This window comes from Megalops cyprinoides, chromosome 18 (genome assembly GCF_013368585.1).
Source record: "Megalops cyprinoides isolate fMegCyp1 chromosome 18, fMegCyp1.pri, whole genome shotgun sequence".
Taxonomy (NCBI): domain Eukaryota; kingdom Metazoa; phylum Chordata; class Actinopteri; order Elopiformes; family Megalopidae; genus Megalops; species Megalops cyprinoides.
In genome coordinates, this window is record NC_050600.1 from 17,926,801 (window position 1) to 17,939,571 (window position 12,771).

The 12,771-nt window shown below is 47.7% G+C and overlaps 1 protein-coding gene across 1 annotated transcript in view; it reads right to left on the reverse strand.

The window, feature by feature from the left end:
* Positions 1–12,771, reverse strand: part of frem3 (Fras1 related extracellular matrix 3) — a 38,895-nt gene that overhangs the window by 3,576 nt on the left and 22,548 nt on the right. Inside the window, exons 7-21 of the mRNA XM_036551576.1 lie at positions 7,675–7,824; positions 7,366–7,575; positions 6,822–7,019; positions 6,146–6,310; positions 5,505–5,687; positions 5,218–5,348; positions 4,204–4,362; positions 3,702–4,005; positions 3,381–3,512; positions 2,960–3,291; positions 1,709–1,901; positions 1,232–1,336; positions 852–979; positions 393–527; positions 4–130 (exon numbers count right to left, since the gene is read on the reverse strand). Of these exons, the coding sequence (XP_036407469.1) occupies positions 4–130; positions 393–527; positions 852–979; positions 1,232–1,336; positions 1,709–1,901; positions 2,960–3,291; positions 3,381–3,512; positions 3,702–4,005; positions 4,204–4,362; positions 5,218–5,348; positions 5,505–5,687; positions 6,146–6,310; positions 6,822–7,019; positions 7,366–7,575; positions 7,675–7,824 (2,652 nt within the window). The remainder of the gene's footprint in view (positions 1–3; positions 131–392; positions 528–851; positions 980–1,231; positions 1,337–1,708; positions 1,902–2,959; positions 3,292–3,380; positions 3,513–3,701; positions 4,006–4,203; positions 4,363–5,217; positions 5,349–5,504; positions 5,688–6,145; positions 6,311–6,821; positions 7,020–7,365; positions 7,576–7,674; positions 7,825–12,771) is intronic.

The window sequence follows — 12,771 nt, forward strand, 5'->3', positions numbered from 1 at the left end:
TACCTTCTGAAAAGGCCACGTCTGCGCCCTCGGCGAAGCCCATGGAGCCGTCGGACAGCCAGAGCTCCTTCTTGGAGAGCAGGAACATCTGAGTGTTGAGGCTGAACTCGGCCGCCACGGGGTCACTGACCTGTGAGGAGGGGGAGGGAGCGGGGAGTGAGGCGGTGCCGACGACATGGGGATCAGAAGTCACGAAAACGCTGACTAAAAGTATCCACACACAGCTATTCCAGTTCATTAAGACTTCACTGTCACATTTATTAACACACTTCACACCCCTTTGAGTATACTGTAATAAGTAAGTTACAATAAATATACTGATACATTCCAGTTCCATATGAGAGAAGGATGTGAGGGAGACGCCAGCGCTCTGTCAGGCCTGGCAGTTCTACCTGCTGGAAGCGGATGTCCATGTCGAAGGTGAGGGGCTCCCGGGGGTGGCACACGGGCGGGAGGCTGTACTCCCGATTAGGGGAGGCGGTGCAGGGGATGAGTTTTACTGTGTAGGTCCCGGAGTAATCCCGCACCTAAATATCAAACACGTGACAGATCGGTTCCTCTAATTCAGTGCAGTCTACCAATCAAATCCCCTTGTGTCACATCATGCATGCACTACATCTCCTGGTAGGTCCTCTGTAAGTGAATTCTGGGTAATAGTGCAATGCTCCATTTGTGTAGCATCCTGAAAACTACACATTTATAATGCAAGTAGTGTACATTCAGCTCTCTCTTTGATTTGATGTGTTTGGGACCATGCTTGCTCCGCTGAGTGGGACAGCGGTACCGGCGAGGGTCTGTGACTGACAGTGACAATTGTGCCCCTCTATTGGGCAGAGTGGGCCTGAACTCACGGCGAAATCGGACACGAAGCTCCACTGTTGCATGGGCTGGTTGTAGGTCGGCTCGGTCCTGACCAGCGACAGCGTGAAGGTGAGGCCCGGGTGGTCGGGCGACATCACCATGGAGGACAAGGTCGTCCCTGAGGCAGAAAAAAAAAAAAACGACACACGAAACTTCAGAGGGAGGGAGGGCGATGGGAGGCATACGCATAGTCCGAGTTCCATTCCCTTTGGTGGCTGATCCCACAGCCTTAGTGTCTTTGCGCTGTAAGGTCATCCAGCATATGAGGCCTGAAATAGTCTGCTGAGAACCGGGCCGCGGGGTGTCACCCCACAGGGTCTGAAAGCAATGGGGGGACATTCCGGAGTGGGGACCTGCTCTCACGCAGTACCTGGGTGGGACATGACGAATTGTCCCCGGAAACGTGCCTCCGTCTTGAAGTTGATGACCAGGCGACCCTCTCCGTTGATCCTCATGCTGGTGGGGTACATGGCTCCTGAGGAGAGAGTCGCATTTCACAGCGGAGTTAGCGTCAGCGCTAATTACTGTTAATTACTTTTTTACAGACTGGCCTCCTTAGGGCATGGCTATTGTATTGATTCAATCTCACAATTCAAATGAGCATATCATCAGCGCATAGAGACTATTAAATCATTAATTAATTTCATTTCACCATATATCTTTTTCAATGGCTGAAGTCTTTAAAAGGTGATGTAAATGAAATCCATCTGTGATTATGAAAGCTATTTGGATAACGTCCATGAAACTAAGAATAAAAATCATCAGTCTTAACCACCCAGTCTAAATTACGGTAAAAATGTATGAGGTCTCCAGCAGAGGGCAGCAGCGAGCGGGAGTGACTCTTCACCTTGCAGCTCAGCCTCCGGGGGGCTGCCTATGCCGTCCTGCCACAAGATGGCGGTGTCGTACACAAAGGTGAGCCGCAGCTCGGACTGCAGGTCGAAGTGCTGCCAGCCACCCACCGCCACGGGGGAGTGGAAGACGTAGGAGACGAAGAGCGGCACCCGCAGGGTGACGTAGGACTGCACCAGGTTCAGCACCTGGAGGAGACGCACAGCAGCCAATGAGGGCACTTGCCAGCAGGTGGTCTGGCCCGAAAACCACACCTCCGCGCAGCCTCCCGCTGCCTTATTGGCTGACGCTAAGTAGTGTTTGGCTTGGGTAGTGTTTGGATGGGAGACCTCCTTGGAAAGTCAAGCAGCTGCTGGAAGTGGTAATGGTGGGCCAGCAGGGGGCATTTTCCTCTCTGGACCAAGGAGGAATCCAATGCCTCGATGCAGTGACTGGGACACTGTCCAGCAGGAGATGCCAGCTTTGGGATGAGATATTAAACCAAAGTCCTCTCTCACTTTGGTCATTAAAGATCCCATGGCACTTATTGCAAATTTAGGGACTTTCCCCAGTGTCCTGGCAAAAGACCAGACCAAATTTGGCTAAATTAATCCCTCCTTCTCCACATGCACTGAGCACCCTGGAGCAAAATAATTGCTGTGTTGCCCAGCTTGTGCCCAGTGACAGTTGTTGAGATGAACTGCCCTCTTCCGCTCACTATAAAACACTTTTGAGATCTATGATAAATGCAATCCATTATTACACAGCAGAGAAACACACAAGAGGGACACAGGAAAGGAACGTGTTGTGAGGAGTATTACATGTAGTATTGTGATGTTTTGGGTTCTGTGATCTAGTGACTGATATATGGTAACATACTTGGCTTCCCTTGTCTAATCAGGCCACACAAGTTAACTTAGGGTAGAGCTTGAATAATGTCGTGCTCATACTCACTGATCTGTGAGTGCTGCTAGTCTGGTCAGATACTGTTGCTCATTCAGCTTGAATGGATAAACTTATGTTCTGTTGTTATGTTCTATTGTTAAATAAATGTAATGTAAAAAAGCTGATTCATTAGGTAAACAAAAAAACATGTGAATCAAAGAAAGCAGGAAGGCATCTTACACTGACATATTTTACCTTTGGACAGAATGAAGGGAAATCATGCATTTATCACTGTAGTTTTGCATCAACTGTGTTGCAGGAGAAGCATAAGTCAGTGCAATGATGGTGTCAGCACTGGGATCTCCCCCTTGGGTTCCCGTACCTGTCCGTCCGTGCCGATGGAGCCGCCGCAGTCGTTGAGCAGCTCGGACATGTCATAGTAGCTGTGGAACTCCCAGAGGCAGGCCTCCAGGTTGAGGTTGCGGTAGAAGCGCAGGGAGTTGGCGGAGCGCAGGGCGGTGCTGTACTGGTAGGGCGAGGTCTCGCCGATGATCTCCGGGTTCTTGGTGCTGTCAGTGATGAAGCCGTGGTGCGTCTGGATCTCATTGTAGTCCAGCAGGTTGGAGCAGCGGTGGTTGCCCACCCGCGTGCCGTCGGGGCTCAGGGTCAGCTCGAAGTTGGACAGCGGCCTGGTGGAGATGATGGGCAGCATGCCTGGAAGCAGGCGACAGTCTGTTAGCACCCAAAATGCACTGCCAGTTTGGCCACTTGCTGAGGCAGAAAAGGGGATGGGGGTCACTCACCGTCCATGTGGGGCATGGTGACGGTCAGCTTGATGAGGTTGGGGAAGTCCGGATCCACGGGTCCTGTGTAGCGGATTTTGGCGGAGAAGGGCTCCGCGCCAATCGTTCCCGGGATACGAGGCTGGCAGAGACCTGTGGAGGAGGAATGCAATGTAAACGATGAATGATTAATGATAGTAATAAAACAAAGCAGGTCTCATTTGACCTTCCTTCCTTGAACTAGACACTGAGGTTTACTACAACACCATGCAGGGACATCCAGTTAGGAGGCCTACTCTGCCTGCTTTGACCAATCGGAGGGCCCGGTCTTGCTGCACTCACCCTCCTCCCGGCTGACCACCACGATGGGGCTGCTGAGCTCCAGCCCCGCATCACCGTTGGCATTGAAGGCCCGCGCAGCGCACTGAATCCGCGAGCCGGCCTGGAAGTAGATGGAGTCCAGGGTGATGGACTTGGTGTTGGTGAAGAAGGTGTTGGTGTCCACCTCCCTCATGGGGCTGGAGACGCCGTCAGAGCCACTGGGTGCGCTCACCAGCCAGCGGTACTGCGTCAGAGTGTCGTTTATGTTCTCCGCAGCGCAGATGGAGCCCGTCTTGTCAAACTCAAAGTACTTGGGGTTACAGGCCTGGGAGAGGGAAACAGACAGAGGGGGATTGGGAGAGGGACATAGAGAGTTTCAGAGATTAATCTGTCAGCTTCCCATTAAATGACTTTAGAAGGCCTTCAGCCTGCAGGTGCACACGACCTTCGGCCTACCGGTGCTCATGAGTGCAACACTGAAAGAGTGTGTGAGAGAGGGTGTGAGCGAGGGTGCACTGCTCACCGTAACACACACGACGGGGTAGCCGGTGGGGGGGTGAGGGTTGTCCTTGGCGCGAACGGTGTCATCGTACATGAGCAGGGACACCACCTGCGGCACGGCCGGGAAGGTGACGTCTGCCACGCTGTCCACCTCCTCAATGTACACGATGGCCTTGTTCATCTGACAGAGGGAGACAGCACTTAGTCCCCACCCCTCACACAACTACACACCCATAATTTACCCATAACTCAACTACAGTCCTCACTCACCTACATACCTAAATACCTAGTATGCCCTTACTTACACCCCCATTATTTATACATCCCAGAACTAGTCAAAGTTTGGGCACACTTTGCTTTCTTTACTGTTTTCCGCATTTTAGAATAATAGTAATAGACATCAAAACTATGTAATAACACAAATGGAATTATGCAGTGAATAACAAAGTGTTGTAAACAAAATCAAAACTCTTACATTTTAGATCCTTCAAAATAGCCAAAAACATTTTTTTATAAATTTTTTTGGAAAGAAATTCATACATGGGCATCAAATCCACTATTTATATTTGTCTAAGGAACAAATTTCAAGCATTTAAGCATAAGTCTTTAGATCAAAATGTCTTTGAATGCATGTTTCCCCTTATCTTAAACAGCTGTGTCCAGACTTTTGACTGGCACTGTACCAATCTCCCTCATCTGCGCACTGGCTAATTGTACACCCACACACCCACACCCATTCCTCGGTGAACTGCACGCCTCTTATTTACACACTTGCAGGTCACGGTGGGGGGGGGCAGATGCATGCCGCGGGTTTTAGGTCAGCTCGCCCGCTGGGAAACGCTTGCGTAGCGTCAGCGCCGCGCTCTGATGTCTTTACAAGACAAAGTGACGGAGCCGCGCTGACTGCAGCAGCTGCCACCTCGCTATTTTAACCCGCGGTGTCCGTGATCGGCTCTGCGTGCCCCTGGACCCCGAGAGCACTGGGGGTGTATTTATACAGTGGGGTGAGGGGAGCCCGGCGCCCTCCCTTCCTCACCTGTGTCTCCGCCACCATGTACTCGTCCGGCTTCATGTGCACGGTAAAGGCCTCCCTCATCTCCCGCTGGCCGTCGTAAAGAACCTGCACCTCCACCACGTGCTCCGTCTCGCCCTCTTTGAACTCCACGTCTGAGGGGCCGCACACAGACACAAACGTCCATGAATTCATTTAAGGCTTTATTTCAAACCAATGCTTTTGGACAATTAACTGCTTTGTCAGTATGGCCTCTCGTTACTATTTAGTGGTTGTAGTATGTTACTGAGCTTCCCGTTCAGTTTCCTCACCCTCGGAGAGCGGGTTGTAGTCCTCCCCTGACGTGGCTGAGCCGTCCTTGGTGTGGACTCTCACCAGGGACACTTTGGACGTGTCCCCCACACGCACCACGGGGATCTTAACCACGGCGATGCCCCCGGGCACCTGCGGCTCCCTCACGCTGTACTTGATCTCGGAGAACCTGATGATTGGTTCTGGGGGGAAGGGGGGGGCGGGGCAAGAGGTTAGGTTTACCATTCAGTTCGGCTCTCCGCCACAACCAAACTAGTGCCAGTCTTGTTCGAAGTCCAGCTGGAGCAGAGCACAGAGGTTAACAAAAGGCCGATCAAATTTACCCAAGGACAAATTAGGCGGAATGTGGAATGCGCTGGGATGGGAACTCGGAACTGCGCCCTCAGAAATAACCACGAAGGCTTCCCCTTGTGTATGTGGCTATTTATGGGAGCGTGCTGCGTAGTACGAGTTCCACCTCTGACTAAACTCCAGCTCATCTGTCCAAGAGGAAAATGTACGACCCTTTTGGGAATCATTCCCAATACCGTTGGGTTGAGGAGATTTGACATATGGCCCATTTAATAACTTCAACTATTACTGTTCAAATGTTTACCAAGAGTGTACAGCGCCAGGACTGCATTTTTGCAGAGTGACTTACTGTCTTTTTCATCTGTTATTTTGACCAGTGCCTCCTTCTGCTCCCCAAGCGAGGCGCCGAACGGTGATTGGCTCTTTGGTGTTCCCAGCACAAGACGGAACTCCTCCTCTTCCTCGTATTCTGAGTCGTCCACCAGTGTGACCACACAGGGCTTCTCACTCTCCCCTAAAGATAAGTGAGTATGGAGTGAGCACAATGAAGTCATCACTATGGGAAGAACTGTGTCAATGGACCAGTTTTGAGGTAAAATTCATCATTTACCGGACAGGTATCACAGTCAAATAATTTATAGAATTACAATAGCTCAGGTTTTTGTATGCTACTGTAGAGATTTGAAACTCAAGACTCAATGTCAACACAATCCCTGACCATCTTTGGTTAGCTGGAGACTCGACCTAAACTACCTCAAATTAATACAGACCTTGAATTTTGATGATCACAACTAATCTTAGTTGGATGTTTCAAGATTACCCCTAAATTATGATATATGATGTTATAAGGTAAATCAGATGAGCATGTCAGAACTGCAAAATTCCAATGTAGTCATCAGAATCTTGGCTATTGTGAATCATGGGCAGTCTCCAGACCTGTTTATTGACTTGAGTATGACTGTGCTGGTAACACCGCAGGTGGTGGAGCAGCCCCCGCCTCACACATCCCACAGGAAAGGGGTTACCTGGGAGGAAGGTGACGACGGAGGCGTCGGTGTTGGGGCGCTCGTCGTAGTCCATCATGACCTGCGCCGAGCCCTGGCGGGTGTAGCACCTGACGGTGGACCTGTGGCTGATGTCGCCACTGCGGTACACGATGGCACTGACCTGGCCATCCGCCTCGTCCGCTTTGTAAACAGCGTCTTTAAACTGCACCATGGGCACTGTTACACGCGGCAAAGGGAAGACAAGAGTGAACCACAGCTGAAATATGCTACTCTACACATTGATACACAACTGCTACTGAATTTGCCACAGTGAACATTTTTAAACCACCACAGATGCTGATATTGTAAGTTGCTTTGAATAAAAGCATCAGCCAAATGAATAAATGTAATGAAATATAAATATTTGCTGGATTATTTCCCTTTCAGAGCAATGCTCTTTACACATTGTGCTTGGTATAATATGTATATATGCTGTTTATTTCTGTAATCAGAATGTATAACTTATAGCTGATTGAGCGAGTTGGGTCCAACATGGTGCTATGGTGCCATGTAGAAGACTCACGGTCAGAAACTGAGTCGTTGATGGTTATGGTGGTTTTGCTGGGTTCTCCCAGCACTGCATTCATGGGCATACGCAGAACCAGCTCAAACTGCTCCGCGCCCTCCAGAACTGGCTGACCCAGGTCGTCCAGGATTGTGACACGGAACGTCTGCATGGTGACCCCGGGGGCGAAGTCCAGGTTCCGGCTGATGCCCACGTAGTCCACACCAGCTGCGGGGGGGTTGGGGGGGCAGTGACAGGGTTAGCTACGCGATGCCATGACAGCGGAGTGGAGGGGCAACAGACAGGATGCCTGGGCGGGCCTCATACCTTCAGCAGAAATGGGGTCGGTTTTCCGGGAGCGCACCGTCACCGTGGCTGTCTTGGACAGATCTGTCCCCGTCCTCCAGACACGCACCTCCACGTAGCCGGCACTCTCATCCACTGTGTACTCCGTCTCCCCAAAGTACAGGGAGGGCTCTGTCACAAAGAGAAAGGGGACAGCCACCCCTTAGCATCTTTACCTCTGAGCTGAGGTCATACACCAGCAGGGGGAAAATACATAAAGTCAGAAGCTAATAAACCCACACAGCCACACACACAAATGTTGTGATATGTATATAGAGGAAGAGCTCTATCCTTGAGCTCCTAACTCTAACTATTGGAGGCGCTGTGGTGCCTGGTGGTGGCAGTGAAGCATACTGGTAAGGAGCAGGACTCGTAACAAAAAGGTTGCCGGTTCAATTCCCTGCAGGGGCACTGCTTCTTTATAAGGTACTTACCCCAGAATTGCCTGAGTAAATATCCAGCTGTACACATGGGTAACATAAATAACTGTAACCTGTGTAAGTCACCCTGGTTAAGAGTGTCTGCTAAATGCTAAGAATGTAATGTAATGTACTGGTTGAATGTAATGTCTGGGTTTTAAACTGTCTTGTCAGTACATACCCAGCTATGCAGATGGGTGATCTGTAAACTGTAAGTTATGTAAATAATAACTCAGGAGCATCTCTCTCTGACAGACAGTGAGGCAGATGTTTGAAGGCAGCTCTTTGGGGTCTTTGGCTCTTTGGCTCAATGGGAGGGTGGGGCTCGTGTCATCGCCCCGATTCAAGGCGGCAGCCCTCTGTCGCTGGTCCGGGGGACAGCTGTCAGTGTGCGCATCCGGCCAAGTCGAACCCGACAGCTGAGCACTGACCTGCCTGAGGTTGCATCGCATCGCATGACGTTATGGAGAAACTCTCATTCGGGCACTTATGATTCCACCACCACTCTATTCAGCAGCCCATTTCTACAGCACTAAAGCTACAGTGCCTTATTACAGTGCCTCAGAGGCTGGCACATCTCAAATCGGATGTCATGGGCGTGTTACATGTAACAGGATGCCTCAGGAAGTGACACAATGCCACTTCCTCCACAGCCCTGTCAGCCCAGCAATAAAAGCCTGTCTGATTCGCGTACTTACAAAAGCAGAATTTTTCTCATTTGGCTGCTTTCAGAGCCACTAGCAATCACCTGGGCTAATTTTTTAACCTTACTTTTTGTTCTAAGATTGTGTGATACTCCCTGGCCACAAGCCACGTTCGCTCTGGCTAACATATCACCAAACTCATCGCATAGCCCAGAGTCTGCTTTGGCAGGCACACGACAGACACGACAGACAAATCCTGGCAAAGGCCTCCGGCTGGCAGAAGCTGACAAGTAACTCAGAGGAGTCAGGGTGGGGGTGGGGGACGAGAGGGGAGAGGAGCACAGACAGACGGGGGGGGGGGACGAGGCTGCAAAGAAACAACCACACGGGGCTGTTATTGTTTTCAGCTGTGGCTTTAGTTATGGCGCCACTAAATGATGTGCCGGGGATTAAATAACATGCACAGACTAAAGGGAGTGCGAGAGCTCCCTAAAGCAGAGCATCAAAGAGCTAAGCAGCGGGGGGATCGCCCCACCTGTCTCTCTCAGGGGTGGCCTGCTGATACGGATATATATGTGTATATATATAACTGGGAGGCTCGTGCACAAGCTCACTGTCTCAGCAGACGTGCTCAGGCAGAATGTGCTGATTGAGCAAGCCCAAACCACAGCAACCCCCCCCCCCCCCCCCCCCCCCATCCCAAGTCAAGCCATGAAGCAAAACAATGCACTACCGGAGTTCCGGCTCAATCTGCTAACATTTCCTGTCCTTCCTAAAGACAGAGCATCTTTGATATCCCTTTTAGCATGTTCTTTATTGTTTGTTTTTCACATTTTTTTCTATTCAAATTAAAATCTTCCGTTTTACTGTAAAGGCAAAAAGCATAGAATAAACCTTTGCGTATTGACTGTAGAGGACATCGTAAAGTGATTATGAATTTTTAAAGTTATAAAATTTTTAAAAGAAAAAAACGATGATGCTCCTTTTGATTTTGTGATCTCAAAGCTTCAGCTCAAACTGCACGGTCAGGGTTTAACAGCTGATACCTGAAAACAAGGCCATCCCATCTAACTCTACAGACTCTGCAACTCTGTAAACTCAGCCCTCAGTCCACCTGTCCCCCTGCTGTGCCCTACTACCCTCGCAGACCTCAGCGGGGACACACAGAGCAGAGAGGGCCAGGCGTCCAGTTTAAGTTGGTAAGTTCTGCACCCTAGAACTTATGTAGTGAGATCTGCAGCTCTCCTTGATAGATGGTATTATAAAGTCTTCTCACATTTTGCTGAGTTGCCGGATCAGGTTTCCTCCACCTCCTCTGAATGAGGTGCATTTTTTTCCCTTGAGTCACATTCCAAACGGGTCCTTTGTGCTTCGCTGGGTCTCACCAGAATGAAATATGAACGTATGCAGGCACCTGAGCATCAGATAAAGTTCTGCTCTTCTTCTGCCAAATGTAGTGGATAAAACGTAATATCGTTCCTATGCCTGAACTTCATGTAACACTTTAATTGCCCACATTTTAAACCACATATCTACAACATTAGTAAGCTGCTCTTGATAAGAGTGTGCAAAATGACAAAAATGTAAATGCTAGTGTCCTCTGGGCTTTTTATACCAAAACCTTCATAAATCTCTTTAAATTCTAAAAAAAAAAATCACATTCAATCTGACATTTTATTTGATACATTAATCTTATGTAAGAAATACAACCACTGTAAGTTCATACTCACAGTGTGACAGCGACACTGTATTAAAACTCCAAGCACAAGTAGTAAGATCAAACTACTTCACTGCTTTTAAAAATTCTTTACCAAATTCCAAGTAGACTATTAAGATTGGTGCTTAGATTAAATCCTTTACGCTTTAGCATTTTGATTTCTCTGTCTTGGGAAGAAATGACAACAAAACTAGAGGGTGTTTATACCCTTCTGTTGCTGTTGATTCATAAGGGGAGCAATGAACTGTAAAATGTTTTACTCTTACATGACAGGTGGGCTACCCAGGGTTGCAGGGCTGGTATAATATGCATGTCCTAATTTAAAGTCTCTCATAAACAATCTTCCAAGAGTCACAACATTAGTGATTTGGCTTGACCTCCTGCATACTAAAGAATACAATTTTTTGAACATTGGTTAGACCACTTCAGTTTCGATCTGTAATAACTAAAAATAAGTTTTAAAAAGAATGAATTGGACTATGTTGAGGTCTGATAGTTTATCTAGATCACCTGTCCCCTTGGTTCACAATACTGCAACAACAAGTTACAGCTACACTTTGAATAATGTGAAGTAAACGCACACACACAGACATACACACACACACACACACATACACAGACACAGAGTGAGAGAGAAGGAACATCTTAATTAAGGATTTCCCTTTGAGGGATAAAGTGACACACATCACAGGAGTGCTATTCTATCGATGTCGACTTCAAAGAGTCCAAAGCAAAGCTTAAGCCCAAAGAACAACTTAAGGTTGAATCATGCTATGAAACAGTCACATTAGGCACTCAATTATGTAGGAAAGAGAGAGAAAAGGCCTACAGCTTAGCTATTTTCATGTTTGTCTAAAGAATGAAAAATTCAGCCAAGTGAGTTTAAGAGAAATCCACATCTACAAGCAAAATATCACATTTTGATAGATTAAAAACATGTTATTAAAGCAATAGGTCTGTTTGCGTTCAAACATACACTGCATGCAGTGACAAGATTCCAAGTACTGGCACCTACTGCACCTCAGTATTGTTTAAAACAATCTACTAAATGCTAATATTTCTGATCTTCCACATGTTATTTCTAAATATTCACACGCTATTTTATTTCAATGTCATCTTTTCAGTAATGTCTACAGTATGCGCTGCAAAGATTCCTCTTATGTAAATCTGACTCATTTTTTATATATAAGCAGCTGAATGATGCTGTGTTAGAGATCCATTTATGTCTGGTTCAACTCAATTGATAAACTGGCTATATTAAATACCGACAACAAAAAGATGAAAGCAACTGAATAATACAGGAAAACAAAGGCTCATCTCTTCCATTGTGGTACAAAGTAATGGCAAATCTGTGGTTTGACTTGGTTCCTAATCCTCTTTGTGTGATCTGCCTTGCCTGGAGGAGGTATAAAAGAGACAAGAAATGCTTCATGAACTAAGTGGCGCAGTGGCAGAAAGTTCACCGACCTTCCAGCCACAATGGAGGCACAATTAGCCCCTCTGAGCTTCAGTAAACGACTGGCCCCCAATGGGAATTAGCCAAAGCCAGGAAATGCAACGGAGTCTGTGAAATCGCCAGTTTACGCGCAAACAGAGCCGTGGAGATTTTCTGACTGCTGACACACAATGCAAGGACAAAGCTGACCAAAATCTGCAGGCCAATAACGAGTAACTCTGAAAGTAGCCTGAAGTGCACGAGAGCCTGGCTGAAAGGTTGGATCTGTACGTGTGTGATTGACCACCGTTGGGTAAGGGTATTCAAGGTTAAGCTGAGAGGACCCACTCCAGCTAATATTGCCTCGTGGCACTCCTGGCTAATTTATAACGCTCACAATGTTTTTGTAACAACATTGTTGCGTTGCTATGCTATCATGGCAACATCCACAGGACATATATTAGTTGGGCTAAGGCCACCAGCTGCTTCAACGCTCTACCCAAATTTATCTTCAGCCCAGCAGAGTTGGGATCAATTCCATTTCAATTCAGTCAGTTCAGGGAATGAACTGAATTTCTATTCATGAACTGAAAATCACCCATCATTTTCTGTCAAGATTTTTCAACCAATTAATTGTATTCCAACTCATATCATGAATTGATGGAGCTGAAATGGAACTGACCCCAACTCTGATACACTGATATGCCTACTTCAACTGATATAATTTTTAGTGATTTGAAGTCAAGCTGTAAAATGCTAGACAGCTAATTCTTGTGGCATAATGAAAGCATGATAATTACAGCATTAAACATGCTTTGATATTCGGGTGTAATGTGTCCCTGATTGCCCTTCATTAGATGGGTA